Source organism: Pholis gunnellus, assembly GCF_910591455.1.
Source record: "Pholis gunnellus genome assembly, chromosome: 5".
Classification (NCBI taxonomy): Eukaryota; Metazoa; Chordata; class Actinopteri; order Perciformes; family Pholidae; genus Pholis; species Pholis gunnellus.
Window position 1 is genome coordinate 26,249,220 of NC_136531.1, and position 18,923 is coordinate 26,268,142.

Sequence of the window (18,923 nt, forward strand, 5' to 3'; positions counted from 1 at the left end):
CTGTATCGCGGACGGCGGAGTTCCGCCCCGATCCGCGCACACACACACACACACACACACACACACAGGTGAGCACACTCCCACCAGCGGATGTGGTGAAAATGCAACAGTCACCCTCCTGCGAGTAGCACCCCCCAAAGCTGGGGAAACACTGTATACACTCTTTTCTAGGGGAAACACTGTATACACTCTATATAAGATGATGCGGGGACAGTGTCTGTGTCTTGGGACTCAGACACTGTCCCCTGTTTGTGGGCAGACAATTTGATAGACAAGGTCACAACATGCTAAGTCACTAATGAATAGCCACGCTGCACTGAGGCATAGCTCACATATATACAGACTCATTTCATTTGTCATGTACATTTCAACAGACACGTGTATATGTGTGTGTATATGTGAGTTTGTAGGTAATTCACTGTCCCTCAGGTTGTGGCATGTTGATACATTTTTTTTAATATTTTGTCTTCCCTGTTTGTAGGAGTATTTTTGATTTTGAGAGCTCATTAAACTCTTTGAAAACTGGGATTACAGACTTGAATTTGGCCAATTAAATGTTCCTTATTTCATTGAATATTTTACATTTTTACTTTTTATTTGCTTCCTCTCACACAAAGACAAACATTCACATGTTACCAACAGTATCGCTCTACTCCAGCCAAGTGTGGACCTCTGCTTCTGGTAATCTTGAAAAACGAAAAATAGAATAGAAAATGTACTTTTAAGGTCTTTCGCAGAATATTACTGCACATATGTTTTGTTTGGTAATTTTATTTGCCAAGAGGGGACATGCATACTGGTACTGTCTCTACTCGTTCTATCACCTATTAAGTGTTTGTTTACCACAAAGACTTTCTATCTTCCTTTCTTTCAAAAATGTACAATTTAACTTTAATATTATCATTACATAAACACTTCACTGTGACACAAATAATAGAATATAATCATGCCGACTTTAATTAAGAATAATGAATGTGTTACCTGCAAATCAGATGTAACTTGGCTGCATGCACTAATACACACACACACACACACACACACACACACACACTCACACACACACACACATACACATCCTGCTTCCTGCTTTGATATCACCATGCCATCCGCACTTCTCAGTCCTTGATGCGCAGAGCGCGGCAGCACCGTATCCCAGCACTCCCTCCCTCCCGCCCCTCTCTCTCGTATGCCTCTAGGCACTGCCTCATTTCCCCCGAGGAGTGGTGCAACTCCTTGCCAATTCTTGCCAATCCATCAGTGAGTGTTCTCCAAACCACCCCCCACCCCCAACCCCCCGGGGCTCAACGTGCGCCAGCACCAGTTTTTTTCTCACTCCTACTGTCAGACGGACTCTTACAGCGAAGGAGCAAACCACAATGACAGAAGCAACACATATAAATCCTCATCCTATCATCAATTTTGACTCTGATGAAGACAGAGTGGATTTTGAAATGTCTGTTTGCACAATTAGAGGCCTTCAAATCAATCAGTGTCCTCCAGTCCCTTTCTTTTCCCTTGGAAGTTATCTGTCCTTGAGAACAGGCCCGGTTCCAGAAACCTGCACTAGTTATACAGCAATGACAAATTGGTGACGACGACAAGTTAGTAATGCGCATTAATGTGACATGAATGTATACAGAGGGAGAGGAGCTCAGTGTATCATAGGAAGTCCTCCAGCAGTCTAGGCCTGTAGTAGCATATCTAGGCCTGGTCCGAGGAGAACCTGAGCCAGCCCTAACTATAAACCTGAGCCAGCCCTAACTATAAGCCTGAGCCAGCCCTAACTATAAACCTGAGCCAGCCCTAACTATAAACCTGAGCCAGCTCTAACTATAAACCTGAGCCAGCCCTAACTATAAACCTGACCCAGCCCTAACTATAAACCTGAGCCAGCCCTAACTATAAACCTGAACCAGCCCTACCTATAAACCTGACCCAGCCCTAACTATAAACCTGAGCCAGCCCTAACTATAAACCTGACCCAGCCCTACCTATAAACCTGACCCAGCCCTAACTATAAACCTGAGCCAGCCCTAACTATAAACCTGACCCAGCCCTAACTATAAACCTGAGCCAGCTCTACCTATAAACCTGACCCAGCCCTAACTATAAACCTGAGCCAGCTCTCACTATAAACCTGACCCAGCCCTAACTATAAACCTGACCCAGCCCTAACTATAAACCTGAGCCAGCCCTAACTATAAACCTGAGCCAGCCCTAACTATAAACCTGACCTAGCCCTAACTATAAACCTGACCTAGCCCTAACTATAAACCTGAGCCAGCCCTAACTATAAACCTGAGCCAGCCCTAACTATAAACCTGAACCAGCCCTAACTATAAACCTGACCCAGCCCTAACTATAAACCTGAGCCAGCCCTAACTATAAACCTGAACCAGTCCTAACTATAAACCTGAGCCAGCCCTAAATATAAACCTGACCCAGCCCTAACTATAAACCTGACCTAGCCCTAACTATAAACCTGAACAAGGCCTAACTATAAACATGAGCCAGCCCTAACTATAAACCTGAGCCAGCCCTAACTATAAACCTGAGCCAGCCCTAACTATAAACCTGAACAAGGCCTAACTATAAACCTGAACAAGGCCTAACTATAAACCTGAGCCAGCCCTAACTATAAACCTGAGCCAGCCCTAACTATAAACCTGAGCCAGCCCTAACTATAAACCTGACCTAGCCCTAACTATAAACCTGAACAAGGCCTAACTATAAACCTGAACAAGGCCTAACTATAAACCTGAGCCAGCCCTAACTATAAACCTGAGCCAGCCCTAACTATAAACCTGAGCCAGCCCTAACTATAAACCTGAGCCAGCCCTAACTATAAACCTGAGCCAGCCCTAACTATGAACCTGATTCAGCCCTAACTATAAACCTGAGCCAGCCCTAACTATAAACCTGAGTCATCCCTAACTATAAACCTGAACCATCCCTAACTATAAACCTGAGCCATCCCTAACTATAAACCTGAGCCAGCCCTAACTATAAACCTGAACCATCCCTAACTATAAACCTGAGCCATCCCTAACTATAAACCTGAGCCAGCCCTAACTATAAACCTGAGCCAGCCCTAACTATAAACCTGAGCCATCCCTAACTATAAACCTGAGTCAGCCCTAACTATAAACCTGAACCATCCTTAACTATAAACCTGAGCCAGCCCTAACTATAAACCTGAGCCAGCCCTAACTATAAACCTGATTCAGCCCTAACTATAAACCTGAACCATCCCTAACTATAAACCTGAGCCATCCCTAACTATAAACCTGAGCCAGCCCTAACTATAAACCTGAGCCAGCCCTAACTATAAACCTGACCCAGCCCTAACTATAAACCTGAGCCAGCCCTAACTATAAACCTGAGCCAGCCCTAACTATAAACCTGAGCCAGCCCTAACTCTAAGCGTAATCAAAGAGGAAAGTCTTACATTTTTTTTCTATTGCTAACAAGCATCGGTCAATCCTGAAGCAGCTTTTTCAATCGTATAGTCTGCATTACCAACATGCATCTTCGCTAATCAGTTAATCTCAGCTCGAAAACTCAGTCAAACCACCAAAACACTTCATTCATGTCTCGAAATTAGCTCATTCGACCAAAACACTCAAAGAGGAAGGCAACGTTGTCACGCAAAACACACTGACTTGAAACACACTAACAACAGGGAGCATCACATAAATGATGAACTTTTATCTTTGAAGTTTTAATGACTGTTTACATCAGTATTTCACTATCAAAGAGGAATAACACCTTTTCACTTCATTGACTGTAGTGAAATATATGTAACAATAATTAATAAAAAATGCAGCAATTTGCTTCAATATCCTTTATATTTTTTATATACCCTAGCATAAAGTCATTTACTTGTGCAAAATTAAGATTTGAAACAAAATGTTAAAAAAAATCCTGAAATTCCAAATCTCTCAAAAACAGGCCGTGGTTTACAATACGGTCAATAATTGTGGCCCTTATCTCATCATAGATAACAGCTCTTGGTCTTTGGTCTTCCTCTCCTTTGTCCTACACACATTCTTCCTCTCCTTGCCACTCTTCTGTCCCCACCAACCGGTCTTCTTCATCCATGTACTCAGACTAAATCATTGTGAAGCCGTCGTCTTTTGTCTTATTAATATATTTCATAGCTTACTTCCAAAATTCATAAAATTTGCCAGTATTCTGTTTTGAATATGAAGAGTTTGGAAAACAATGTGTTGCCAATACATAGTGTAAAGTATGAATGAGAAATTAGTTCATGGATTTTGGAAAGTGTGCTCTTTAAATACATTTAGTTTGAAAGTAATGCAAAAGGATTTGGTCCACATAGACTGTTAGTTGTGACTGCATGAATGAATGCATGTTATCGAAAAGAAAACAACTGTAAGCCGCTATGGTGCAGCTATAGGCTATCAGAGAGCTTACCAAACAAAATGATGTAACTACAGAGAAAAAACAAATACAAAACTAATTGGTTTGTACAGGGAATGTGTTGGCAATGGTTTGTAGAATACCACTAGACAAATCAGATCGAGTTCTACAAATAAAAAAGATTCAACTGCATATTTGGTTCATTGAGTCATTTCCGTTGCGGTAATGCTGCTCTTACCGGCAACTTCAATGGTAATATAATATTAGAAAACTGCAGAGAAAAAAAAACATAATATACAATTGTTATATGTAATTATAGCCTATGTTTATTTTTAGTTTTAGATCATGATATATGTGCCATGATACACATCATTTTCGTTAGTAATACCCAAACTTACTCAAGGATAGGGGAAGACTCAGCACCACGGACAGCTCTTCTCTCTCTCCCTTTTCCTCTCCCCCTCTCTCTCTCTCCGTCTCTCTCTCCGTCTTTCTTCCGGGCGCACACTCGGCAGCTGGCTTCGATACAGCTCCTCCCTCCTGTGTGGTGGCTTTCCCGACTAAAGATCCTTGGACGTGAACAGTTTCGCTGAAGAGCACTTTCTCCCCTCCAAACAACCGAACGGACAAACGAGACGTCAGTTATTCTTTATCGACCTGAGAGAAGGGAGTTAAGGTGTCGGATAAGGTCTCCTGCGGTCTTTCACTCCCCCAAATCTCTGTCAGCGATGGAGACTTGGGCTGGCTTCTGCCCAGGCTTGCACTTATCTCTGGGTATCTGGGTGGTGATAGCCGCTCAAACCCTACAAAATGCCAAGGCAGAGATAACTTGCGCATCTTGTGCTTCGCCAATTCAACTTCACGTGGAAGAATTAAAGCTGGGTATGAGCACTGACCCGACAGAGGACCTGGACACCCTAAAAAACATCCGAATAGAGTTTAGGGAACTCGCGGTTACCGACCAAAATGCTGGAGTGGACGCCGACCATGATGCAGGTGTTTCTCTCGAGGATCTTCCCCAGTTCCATCAACATGTCAGTTTGGATGGAGTGAGCGCAAAGGAAGATGCATCGGGGTCCAGTGAATTAAGTCACCGCGGCAGTATTAGGGCAGGGGAGCCCGAGAAGAGTGAGGATGCTGCCCTTCGAAGAGCAAGGAGAAGCGGTCCTGAGTTTTCCGAGTTGAGTGAGAACGGGCGGACCGGCCAGACTGACATGGATGCAGGCGCTCCGGAGGATCGGGGCTCATTGTTTGACGGACACAAGCACGGCAGGTCCGAGGTCAGATGGAACAGGGATGAAGCGAGAGGAAATAACCGACAGGATGAGCCCAAGCTCACCAGCAGCACTTTCTCTCTGAGTGGGGACTCTGCGCATAACCACGCGGTGGTTTACTGGTCTGGACAAAACAGCAGCGTAAGTAACCATGTTTTTTTTCATCTATATATTTTGCTGCTTTTTTACGAATTCAAATTCCGAATGAACAAAGTGATTTGAGCAGGTGGGTGAACAAAAACTCCGTGACGCACAGAGCAGAGACTTTGTGCTCTGTTGTGCCGCTGAGTTGCGGTTCACTGTTAACAGGTGCACTGGAAGCTACAGATGCGCTCCGACGCACACTGTTCCCTAAATGCCAGACTTTTGCAGCGACTGTGAACTGTTTGGTCGCGACCTTTGACTCTCGTAGAAATTTCGCACGAACTCTGTTATGTCCTTTCTTTTCCTATTTGATCACATTATGCATCCACACCTGTTTCTATCCGTGCATGAAATGAAACCCGTGCATTTTGTCTATTATATTTAGTATGTAGTAAATTATAGCTTTAGTGGGAAAATATTTCAGAAATAATTGTACCGAATTAGAGATATACTGATTCATACCGCCCTAATGATGCGAGGGTTTTCATCCGAAATAATTGATTGGGGAAAGAGGAAGTCATACATTATTGCTCTCCATTGAGCAAATCCATTAATTCTGAAGATGCATTTATCGTATATATATGTGTGTGTGTGTGTGTGTGTGTGTGTGTGTGTGTGTGTGTGTGTGTGTGTGTGTGTGTGTACAGAAGGGCATCTTGCAGTCTTTTGTGTGACACAAGCTAACTGTTCAGGTCAAAGACAGCGCCAACCTGCTGTCTCTACATGTGTAAATCCTTACAGCAGTAAATAGTAGCACTTCCTCTCTAAAATGACACTGACCACATTCTGGCCCGTTTTGCAAATGAAATGGATGAAAATCCTTCCCCTCTTACACAAGGGGGTCCTCATAGGAAGAGAATAATGATACAAAATGAATCAAAGTCATTTACACAACCATGCAAGCTCACAGTGAGCCGATGGGCTCTTCTTTGTGGTTTCACAAGCTTAATTTGTTGTTGTGGATGCTCCTCTCGCTTTATTCCATCTGAAAAAAAAAGAAATCCCACATATTCAGTCTTGTCTGAGCTGATTATGACACGGTGCATGAACTTGTTTTTTTATCCTGCAGTGAAGACTGAGGCACTGTGAGGGGAACATGTTGGTGTGTGTGTGTGTGTGTGTGTGTGTGTGTGTGTGTGTGTGTGTGTGTGTGTGTGTGACTGCATGAATGTGTGTTGGATGGAAGGGGTGAAGAGGTTATTTTGTGCCGCTGCCCCCTCAGCTTCAAATCTTTAATAATTATCGTGAAGACTGAGGGCTTTATTTCAAAGTCTTTTCGTCTTTCGTGGCAAAGCGAGGGAAGTCAGGCCCGGCCTCAAGAGCATCCTCAAGAGAGGAGATCTGCTACTTAATCTTCATTGGCCGTTGGTACTTGTCCTGGTGATGAATGGAGTACAGGGAGATTGAGCTTGAAGTCCTCTTAACTTAACTGCAGCAGTAGTCAAGCTGGCATAAGAGTGAGTGGCTGACTAACGGGATGACTAGCTGGTTAGATGGATGACCAGCTTGGTTCAGCCACCGTAACCTTCACTGTCTGTTCACCTTCCATTGCAGGCTTTGTGTGTCCTTTCATTTTTCCTGTGACTGTACTATAGAAACCATCCTCACAACCACAAGACCAACACGATTACTCGGGTGGTTTAAAGTGTCTTACCAAACAACCAACGTTTGGACATAAATACCACTGGTTCTATTCCAGCGGGGGACATTTGTTACAAGACATACGCTAAAAATGACCCAAAATAATCATCATATAACTTCCTTTAGTTAGGTTTTACTAAGTGAGGTTGGTTGGGTGTACAAAGCGTCTGAGAATTAGGCCCGTCAAAGTAACTCATTTTGTTGCACAGTATCCCAACAATAATAATACAAATCATTAATAATACACATTGGTATCATCAAACATCCTTTTTGACCAGTTTTGACAGCCCTAGTTTCTATCCTAAGACAAGTAGTATTAATTGCCTTAATGAAACAATGACTACAGAGCTACCAGATCAGAAATGGCTCAGATGGGCTGGTTTCGTAAGACAATGACATACAGCGTTAGTTAAGCTTGATGTTATTTGCACTTTTCATTTTGGTAGAAGATGACAGAGTCAGTGGACAGGTGTTAGTCATGTGCCCTATTCCACTGACCTTTAGTCAAGATACCAAAATCTGACCTGCTCAACCATTGCATTCCTCTGGACTAAATATGTGAAACATGAATGTAAATGAATGTCAGATGTGGGCTGACTGGTCTGCTATCGGTTGACTGCCACTAAATCGGCCATACATTCACATCCTCTTGGGTCTAGACACTTTCTGCCACCCTTATTTCAGTCAGATTGGTCGGCCGTGTCTTGTACTGTGACTACCTCTGGGAGGACTAGATGGTGCTGTGGGTTCCCTGGGGGGGAATGGTGTGTCCTCTGAGGCATGTACACAAGGCTAATGCACTCTCACTGTCTCTCTGTACCTGTCCAACTAGCTGTCTCTACCCCGCCCCCTGCCTCTCTATCTCTGTGCCTGCCGTTGTGTCTTCATGTCTCTGCCTCGGGCTGACGCAGGTCCAATGCCTTAACCTTAGATCAACTGAGAATGTAGATGTTACAATGTTGAGACTTACCAGTGTCGGGATGCTTCAGTGAAATTAGGCCCATGAATATAATAAATGATGAAGTGAACCCCCCCCACAACCCTCTACAGTCATGAGCATAAGGGCTCTGTGACTGGCAGCTTGAATACAAAATGGATAGCACTAGCAGTGCCTCTTCAAGTGTGATCTTGAAACATTCATCTCCTCTAACGGGACCTTGACAAGTTCTCCCAACAGCTTCTACAATGAATGATGTTTCTATATAAAAACAGTGACCCAAAAATATCGCCATGTTTTCTCGATAGTTCAGGACTATTGACTATTCTTCAATACAGCATGATGTTCATTTAGTAAATGATGGTCCATTTAGAGTCAAACAGACCATAAAGCAGGGGATGCTTTAGGGCGGGGCTACCTGTGATTATACAGGTCAATACCACGGCAGTGTCACTTCTGGTTCCAAAAAAACAAGATGGCGCTGGTCAACAATCTGAACTCGAGGCATCGAACTAGCAGTCCACAAAACAATGGGTGACGTCATGGTGACTGCATCCACGTGGCACTCTCTTTGGAGGGTGGGTGAGGAAAATTAAGACGGTGCCTGCATGAGCTCGACTTGAGTGGTCTTTTATATTCATGAGAACTCATGCAGGCACAGGTCACTCATATCTGGCAAGTCATCAATAGAGCTGTGTGTGTTTGAAATCCCTTTTGAGGACCAGAGGAACACACGCAGACTCTCAGTAGCCGTTCTGATGGTAAAAATGTCTTGCAGCAAAAACACACATGTTCCGGGAATGTGTAAGTCCTTTAAAGCTGAAGACCAGAAAAATGCCATCCTCACATTTTTTACAGGATGTCTTTTGAAACACAGTCAACACATTTTGAAAGAATCTGACATCTTTCAAATACTTTATCAACCCCGCTGGCTGCTATGTGCATGTCATGGTCTTCAGTACATGCACCATCCATAGTATAGAAAGAGCCCAGAAACAAGCCAACAAGGACAGAACCCTGTGTAGGATTTCCATCCAAGGTGTCTGCAGCCAGGGGACATGATTTAGGATGTAGGGCCAGGTCTTGTTCCCACTCACTTTCCATCAACCCATCTCACTCCTCAGCCTAAATTACTGATGGTAATACATTATAAAGTTGTTTCTTTTCTTCTCTCTCTCCTCTGCTCTGGAGCAAAAAGAAAGAGGCAAAAACAGAGTCTATCATCAATAATGAAACCCTTCCAGCGGGCCGTTTCTCCCTTATCCCTCGATCTCTCCTCCCTCCTCTAATTAGTGTCTACAGATTCTTTCCCTATCCTTTGTTTTGTTTTTTTTTGCACTGGGAGAATGATTTGGTGGCAAGACCCCATGTGCCTCAAAACATGAATGGAGAATCTGTCTTGAACTGGCCTTGAGAGCTAAATCCTTGGCTGCAGTGAGGGGTTGGGCTGAGGCTCGCTCTTGACCTCCTGATTTCATGCAGTGTGCTTTTAAAAGCGTGATATGTCACTTTATGCTTTGTAATGCCTAAGCTTTCAAATTCCATGTGCAGGATGAGTAAGATAATGTATGGTAGGCCAATTCATCTCTGATACCGTAACGTGTAGTGCTGATCTCTGCCTTCCAGAATAAAAAGCCACGTTTGCACAAAGGTCTTTGTGTGGGAAGCAGTATAGCTAACCACATCATTTAAAGTAAAATACAGCTAAATTAAAGAACAGCATATTAGACGAGGACATATAGTGGACAAAAGCACCCATCACTGCATACACAAAAATACAGCTCTTTCCTTTAAAAAGGAAGTTAACCCGGTCAGCACAATTTGAGATTGCATTCGATAACTCCTGTTAAAGGTCACCGGATGCACTTGAAAGTGTCACATAATGTTAAAACTGTCCTCAGCGCTCGGCACAGAAACGCCACCGCATTAAGGAAGCCATTCAGGAAGCCATCCAATCAGGATGCATTGCACCTGCTGCTGCAGCACAACGCGGATCTTGGATCACATCAAGCTGCTAAAAGCTTTGAAGCTATGAAAACGTGCATAGTGGGAACCCAGCCGGTCGGACAAGAGGCTTTAAGGCTGCGTTCGCCAAAGCTAATGGCCTCGTTATGTTCCCTGTATGATTGCCACGGTGGCAGAGGCACTGATGGAAGCCACCTCGCTACGACTTCAGAGCTGAGTATAATCATACGCTTGGCCACTGATCCTGTTTGCCAGTGCAAGGGTGCTGACATTATCTGTGAGTGTGAGGTAGAGAGAAGTGTGTGTGTGTCTGTGTTAATTACATTGGTACATCCCAGTGTCAAATTTAATTTAGTTTCATTTCTATTCTATTAAATGCCTTTTTCCCATCTGGGGTACTCAGAGAATGCAGGGGACCACGTTTCCCAGCAGCACGGCTTCTTCTCACTGTCTTCCTCATGATGCAAAACACATGTGGACTGATTCAAGGAAACCTGAGATTTCAGTTTGAGAGTTCAAAGTCCCTGAGGCAAAGGGCATCTTGACCTTATCCACATTGTGTTTTATTGTTATCATTTTTCTTCTGAGCCAAGTGCGATATTTTGTAATGTTGATGTCCCTCGCCATTTCCCAAACATGAAGTAGCCCAGCGGGCCCAGCGGGCCGGGGCGATGAGCACGTGATAATAATGTCAGACCACAGAGAAGCGATAGGCCGCACCGCTCTCTCTCTCTCTCTGCCCTCCTTCAGCAGACACTGTCCCTCCCATTGATACGTCTTATACTAGGTCACAAAATCACAGGCACCCAGAGACATACTTGTACAGGCACAAAGCCGCATGCACACACACACACACACACACACACACACACACACACACACACGCCCTCAATCATTCTCAGTATCACGTCTCACTCTCGGTCGGAGCGAATGGTGTCGTGCCTGGAGGAGGTTGTCACTGATGGAGACTAATGTTGACACATAACACCCTTGGGACCTGCACTCAATTAACACATTGTCTAATTAAAGTGATCTACTGGTTTATCTATGAGAGATTGAAAGTGGCTGTAAAATGGGTCCACGCCGCATTAACTTTACAATCAGAACTGCTGCTTTATTTCTATTTGGATTTTAATGGAGATAACCTGCCTAAACACCCCCCCATTACCAAACGGATTGTGTGAGCATCTGTCATTAACGGCGGCGGGAGGTAGATGCCCGTGATTTTTGGATTTCTATTTCCTGTTAATACCTCTCAAGCTGCACAAACACTCCAGCAGTGGCTGTACGTCATATAGTATAAGGCGTGAAACTCAGCTTGAAAAGTTCCCTTTAAATAAATCATCCCTCAACCGTATATACAGTTCAAAGTCATTCTGCCTCCCCTCAAGGATTGTGCTTACTTCCTTAGAATGGGAATTTAATATCCATCAAACAGTTATTGTCTCTCATTCACTCATCCTCCATGCTGAGCTACGTTTATAATTCTAATGACGCCGTTGAGAGTTGTTTGAATTGCTTGACGGGTACGGTACTAATATAAGCCTGCTATATGAAGGAGATTGTAAGTGGTCATGGATATCAATGAATTTTTAATCCTCTTGTAAAGGTGTTGTCTGAGGGTGGAGCTCTCTCCCCGGAACAGAAAGCACAGTGCTCTCACATAATCCAGCAGAGGAAAGTACTGTGCAGCGTAAAAAGGTATCGCTAACGCTCCCTTTAGTTACTCAATGAACAGAGGGGACACTCACACTGCCAGACTGTCACATTTCATTCCCCCTGAGGCCTCGGGATATAAAGATATGCACTCATGCTAAATGCTTCGAGTTCAGACAGCAGTACACAGCGAGGCTGTACTACGATGGTGTATTGGGCTGCGTTATAATCGGGGTGTATTTGGCTGAGGGGGTGATGGGGGGCTTCCCCCCTGTGGTCTATATCATTTTATTTTTGTATTGAAGTTTATAAATACGTCCTCTGGCATGCCTAGGGGAGTGGCGCTGTCCACGGTACTGAAGGAGCCTTTTAGTTTCGTTAAATTAACATTTGACCTTTTGTTTTGTTGTGTATGATCAACAAGTCCGCATGAGGAGGCACTAAGGCAAGAACCAACTTTCTAATAATTGTTACCTTAACAGCCGCTTAACAGGACCATGTGATATATGCGATTTGTGATTTATTTTCATGAAGTAAAACGTTTCAAACTTTTAGTTTTTGATTAAAGTGACGAAACTTGTCTGGCACGTGAAAGTAATTCACAATCAAAAACAAACATGACCTGGTGGGCAAAAGCTACAAAACGTGGCCCTTAAGTAGCCTTGGAACGGCTGTTTCCAAAGTCAAAATTGAGTTGTGAAGTTTCACTTTTAAAGAGACACTATATAACTGAGGAAACCCAAAAGTGGAAACGTTATCAACTCCTCTGTGAGCAGCAGCTGATGTTATCAACCTAAAGATATATTATGCTATGGAACTATTACTTTCAGTTTGCTCATTTGACGACCCTCCTCTACGTGTTTAGTACCATAATCTCCACATGGTCTCTTCAGCTGAAGCTACATAGGATTGCTTGAAGCCAAGATGGACGAGAAGTCCTTAAATTAGCATTAATTACATCTCTGTTTCTGCTGATTGCATGACAGCAGTTTCTGTTTTTCTGCTTCTTTCTATGTTGTTTCAGCTGATAATTGCTTTCAAGGATCTTTGAGATTTGTCACCAGGATCTGACAACAAACGTTGGCCACCTGTAATCTAGTTTGTTTAGCCAATGCACAGACGAATGAAGTAGTTGCTAGTCAGCGTCAGTCTGTTTCCAGAGCCGAGCTGATGGGAGGACATTGCATTCAAATCCACTTGCTGCATTTCTGGAAACTAGACTGCAGTTGCAGATGCTCCGCTTCAAAACGAGAGCAAACAACAGACTGGTGAGGCTCGTTCTTAGACTGGTCAAATGCTGGAGACAAGTGGGGAGTCAGCAGTCAATGATGGTAGAAAACAGTCAATAAAATAGTTACATTTTTTAAAAAATGACATCATAAAACACAAAGTATCAGGGTCCAGTAGTATGAGAGATTAACCGGGACAGACAGACAGTCACACCTTTCTTCATCTCCTCAGGGGGAATGTGTTTGTAGTAAGTAAACAAGTCAAAATATAAACACCTCAGCAAAAAGCTGCTGCAAATAGATATGTAATCATAAACAGTTAACCAATAATGAAAAGTAAGAGATGACGTCTCCCCTGCTTTACATAAACCTCAAAGGCTTTTCTTGCAGCTGTAATAAAGTCATCCCCCAAGCAGCCTCGCTTCGACCCTCACCGCTTGTTTTCCCTCTTCCTCTGTTTGTTCCCACATTTTATTCATGGCGTAGGAGGTTTGTACTGAATACAAGCAGTAATGTTGAGTAATGAGTGGTAACAGGCGTGTAACTAAATAAATACCCTTAGTCGGACACTTTTTACGTGCTCCAGCTTGCGAGCCTCTTTTTGCCTGCGTCAACAGCCCGCTGCTTTTTCTGCAGTGTGGCTCGTCGTGCTGAGAGCAGCACATAAAAAGGCAGCATCGATGAGGGCTTGTTCTTTTTTTAATGTAACACTTTATCACCTTTTCTCGTCATAGTTGTAGTGAAGCCCCTTGAATATTCACCCACATTGCTGTGTATTTTGTTGATCAAAAGTGCATTTAGTCTTCTGGAACCTGGCACATCACACTGCAGGCTACTTCTTGAAGCTTAAACCTTCTGAATCCCAGTAATTCTCAGTGAAGGTAGCCACAGTGCTGCCCCAGTCCTGTCATAGAGAGACTGATAGCGGGCCTTTACAATCAATGGTGCTCAGTATCATTCCTAGTGTGTCACATGCCTTCAGGCCACAGTGAAAATAAGGCAGGTACCAGTTCAGACACAGTGAGACTTTCTTTGGGTGCCGTATTTCCTTGTGGTTTAGGGACTTTTATGACATTAACGATAAATCAGATGAAGATAATGTGACCAGTTGACGTTGCATTACAATCTTAGTTATTTAAGCCAAACCATGACGTTTTCTAAACCCTGACCAATAGCTTCGTTGCCTAAACCTGACCGCCCTGGTTTCACATCGTCAACTTTGGGATAAATAACCACACTCAAACCTTCAGCATCAAGATGCTACTCAAGAAGGGGGGCAACATATGACGAGTGGGGATGAGATCGCATTGGAACACATCTACAGCAGTATTTGATAGAAATAAAAACAGAACTAAAACTTCAGTGAATATTAGATTTGCATTCAGTCAGATGGCGAGAAACATGACTCCAACTAGATGCTGCTGTCTTTCAGAATTCTAATTGTGCTTTGTTAACACATGTCATGCCTATTAAGCTAATTCATTGGCTTAATGTAGTGTTCACCGGATGCCTAAGTATTCAATGGTTTGCTAACATTGAGACCCCCCCACACACACACATACACACACATACACACACGGCGCAAAAGGCTCCTATTGACTCACACAGCACGTTAGCGACGGTAGCCATATGCCAAAGCCCTTTTAATTATGACACATTATCACATCGTCACAGTATAATAGCAGGAGCATGGGCCTATAGGCCTGACCTTTTCACAATCATGACAGAAAGAAATAGAGGAAACCTGTAAAATGCCAACATCGATGCGCACATCTTTATTGTAGAAACACCTGGATCCACCGCTGAACACGCTCAGCGGTGGTCTAGTCATTTGGCAAACCGACGACATAACGTGTGTCAGACAAAACACACACAGCGGGGTTCATCATGTCTGGGCCAACAATACAACAATGCCTGCGTAGTCTGGGTTGACCATCGCAGTCCCTTAACAATGAATACGTTATTATGTAATCTTCAAAAGTAAGTCAGTTATATAATATATTTTTCTGAATTATGAATAATGGCCCATTTTCATTGTGTGGTCTGCCCGGACAATATCAATTATCCTGAAGGGGATGGGTCTCATTCCAGTGTTTTGAACATGTCAGTGTAAAGACATGACCAAATTGAAATGAGGCCGCTCAACTTGAATCAATGATTTGTTGCACAGAGAGTGCTCTCTACCAACTTCAATGTGTGATTCATGTTGAGTTCCGTGCATTGAATTCTGACTCTTTGTTCTGTGCATGTAGCTCTCTACTCATTATGTATCTATACATTCAGCATATAGAGCACATGGATTCAGAGTCGGATATAATAACTCGGGGGTTATTAAAACAACTGACCTGGTTGTTTTGCTGCTCACAGCGTTCATCATTCAAAGACGATATCACGCTGATAGGTGCTGGGAATGCAGATAGGAAAGTGGAGGCTGTGTATGATTATTAACATTCGCCGAGGTGGGGCCACCAGTGAAGGCATCGCTACATTATCCAGACCAGTGAGACGGATGAGGGGAGAGGGGGCCCGAGGAAAACTAGGCCTTGTTGGGAACACACAGAGTAGCATGCAGCTCTGAAGAAACCCAGCCCAGGTAATTATCACGTTGCACCACTTAAATACAAATGCTTTCTCACAGCGGAGAGCAGTTTAATCAAGTGTGTTTGTGTGCGTCTGTGTGTGTTTTTGTGTTTGTCTTCTGCCTCTTCCTGTAGGCGTCTCCTGTTTTGTTTTTTTTGGTGGCTCTTTACAGATTCCCTGCAACACAGCATAGCACTCACACCCAGTTGGTTATTTTAAAGCACAAGTCACCGTTTTGTGTGTTCTCGTCAAACAACTGTTCCTCTCAGCCCAGTACTGTGTTTTTGCCAGGCACGACATCCAGCCTGTAGCGAAAGGAAGCCGACTCTTCCCATCGTTCCTGTGGCCTGCCTGCCCACTGGCTGCTCCTCAGGCAGTGCCATTGTCCATCACTAGAGGGAGTGGGTAGCCTAAAGAATAATGAAGTGTACTATAAGCTGCAGGACAGGACAGAGGGAGAAGTAGAGCGAGAGGGAGAGCCCACTGATTATTCATTACCCTTACTTTAGAGCTTTAGCCACATTGTGCCCTGTACAGCTCCAATGCACATGCTAAATGATAAATAGGCTGCACGCTGTATATGTCGAGTGTAGCTGGATTGATGCCGCTGGACAAATCCTGCAAAGACAAATGTCACGCTATTCGGCAGATAAAACGATTTTGTGATTGTGACTAAAAGTAAGTCATATGGTGTTTACTGTGTGTCTGTCTTTGAGTGTGATGAGAGAGGGCATGGGGGAGGCGTACAGAGTCGGATAGATGGATCACTGAGTGATGAAGAAACACAGCCGTTCCCATGGATTCACGCAAAACAGCTAGTTCGGCGCCTGCTAAATATTACAGTGCATCTCAAATCTCTCCCCTCTGTTGCTCAGAAGTAGATCGGGCTCTGCTCGTCTCTCCCAGCTGCAGCCTGAGCCTGTTTGCTGCCCTTTCACAGCTCACTTGCCACACATGAAAATGTTTATGTGGCCCTAATTGAATTTGAAGCTACATGGTTTACCAGATAGAAAAGCATTTGTCGAGCAGGCTGCTACAAGGGAGATAATCCAGGCTAGTAGATATTTCTCACTTGCCTCGCTCTGCTTTTAAGGAGCTTTAGTTTTAGCCATCACTTGGAGAGGGAATTTAGGTGGAGACAAATCTTAGCAGCTGTGTGCCTTGAGAAGCTGTGGTCCCAGGTCTCAGTCATTTCATTCATTTTCCCTAAAGAGAGATGCTTTGAGGTGTTGGTTAGTCTGTCTGTCTGTCCATTTGTCCGTCCAATCCTTTGGTCCAGTGCAGCTATTGTTGACTCCCAGAGCGACCCGTTCTCACTCCCAACTCGTCAAACAGACGCTTGGTCCTAAAAACATCCACGTCATTATTAGACGCTCAGAGCAACTGAGATAGTACAAAGAGTGAAAGGTCTGAGTAGAACAACTGGGAGTGGAAGTCGGATGGATCAAACAAACTTAGGACTTTCCCCCAGGAGACTGTCTGTGTCCCGTGTGAAACCAAATCAACGTGGACTCATTTTACTCATTTTGTTTTGTCCTGTGACTTACCTACTGCACTAACGCCAGTTATGTAACATAAAACATAAACTGTATGTTTCCTGTGTGTGCAGAAGTTTATGTAGAAAACACAGCATGCATGTAACGAGCAGAGACTGTCGATAGAGATGAATCGAGGTAGAACTTAGGATCAACTTTTCAGTTGTGACCCACCTTGAAAATGCTAATGAAAAGCATGTTCCAGAGAAGAAGAAGCAGAGACAACATGATTAGTCAATTATTAATAATATTAGGCAGATACAGCAGTCAAACAAGAGAACAGGTTGTGGTGGGATTCCGTCCTTGGCCAGTGGGGCCCCAGATGTGGAATTTACCACTTGACTATCTGTGGGCTGTTTTATTTTTAGGATCTCCGTGCTTTGCCTCCTGACACACGAGTGACAGGAAAGGAGAAAGAGAGAGGGGATGATGTGATGAAGGTTGCATCGGACTTTTAAACACATGAAATGATGATTGCCTGTTTTCGTTGCAGCAGTGAGATCATCATAAAGATTGAAGATCTATTGCTGTGAGAAGGTAACAGTGTGCAGAATCATTAGTTATCTCAACATGCAATAGTGCTGCTTTTTGTATAGAATGTGATCATGTGTATCATAGCTAGGGCTGCAGCTATAGATCATTCATCTTCCAACGATTAATCCGATAAAACCAAAACCAAGAAGAAGAGAACAACCATTTAAACATTCCAAATGTTATCCTATTATTGTCATACACAACTTAACTTAATGATGTATTATAATCTGCTTAGAGCTAATATTAAGAAGTTAAACAGATTATAATGCATCTCTAATATCTATTTATGTGGCTATGAAAACATCTCCTTCAAACAACTGGATTTATTCAAGTTTCTCACCATAAAATACTTTTTTAAGATTACATTTGAACACATCATGACGACATTATCGTCACCAAAAAGTCATTTTTACTGAACAGAGCTTGCATACATCATAGTGTCACTCAACGGGACCTCTGTCAATGTTAACCGTTAGCTCCCTTATTTAGTCAAGCAGGACTGTGCTGCAAATTGGCTGCTAACAGCTAACGTTAGCTCGCACTCTTCCTGACAATTTCAACGCAGATGTGTAGTTCAATAGCGTGGGTGTGGGTGTGGGTGTGGGTGTGGGGTCATTTCAGCCCTAATCATAGTAGAATCATATTGGCATATTTTGCATCCCGTCTGGAATGTCTTAACCTCCTGTGCATAGAATGTCAATAAGTGGGAGAAGCCTTCCAATACATCCCTGTGATATAACTTCTTATGTCATCGCCATGCCAACCTCGACACGCATGAGTCACTCCTGCAACTTGAGGCGGCTGAGTTGTCAACACAAGGTCAAAAGGTCAGAGGAAGCGCGGTCACCTCCCTCCTGCCTGCACACAGACTGATGGGCCCCCAGAGCAAGGGTTGATATAGGAGGGGAGACTGGTGACGGGTCAAACCGATCAATGACACAGAGGGAAGTGACACAAGTAAAACTGCTTCATTAATGATTCTGTGAGTTTGGGCAAGCACTGCAACCTGGTTGTGTGTGGACATTTAAATTGAAATCTTCCCTGT

At 43.6% G+C, this 18,923-nt stretch overlaps 1 protein-coding gene across 1 annotated transcript in view; it reads left to right on the forward strand.

Annotated features, from left to right (window-relative positions):
* Positions 1 to 5,111: 5,111 nt before the first annotated feature.
* sorcs3a (sortilin related VPS10 domain containing receptor 3a) overlaps positions 5,112 to 18,923 on the forward strand; it is a gene marked incomplete at both ends in the record, with an annotated part of 219,611 nt that continues 205,799 nt past the window's right edge. The window contains one exon of the mRNA XM_079160322.1: positions 5,112 to 5,798. Coding sequence (XP_079016448.1) covers positions 5,112 to 5,798 — 687 coding nt within the window. The remainder of the gene's footprint in view (positions 5,799 to 18,923) is intronic.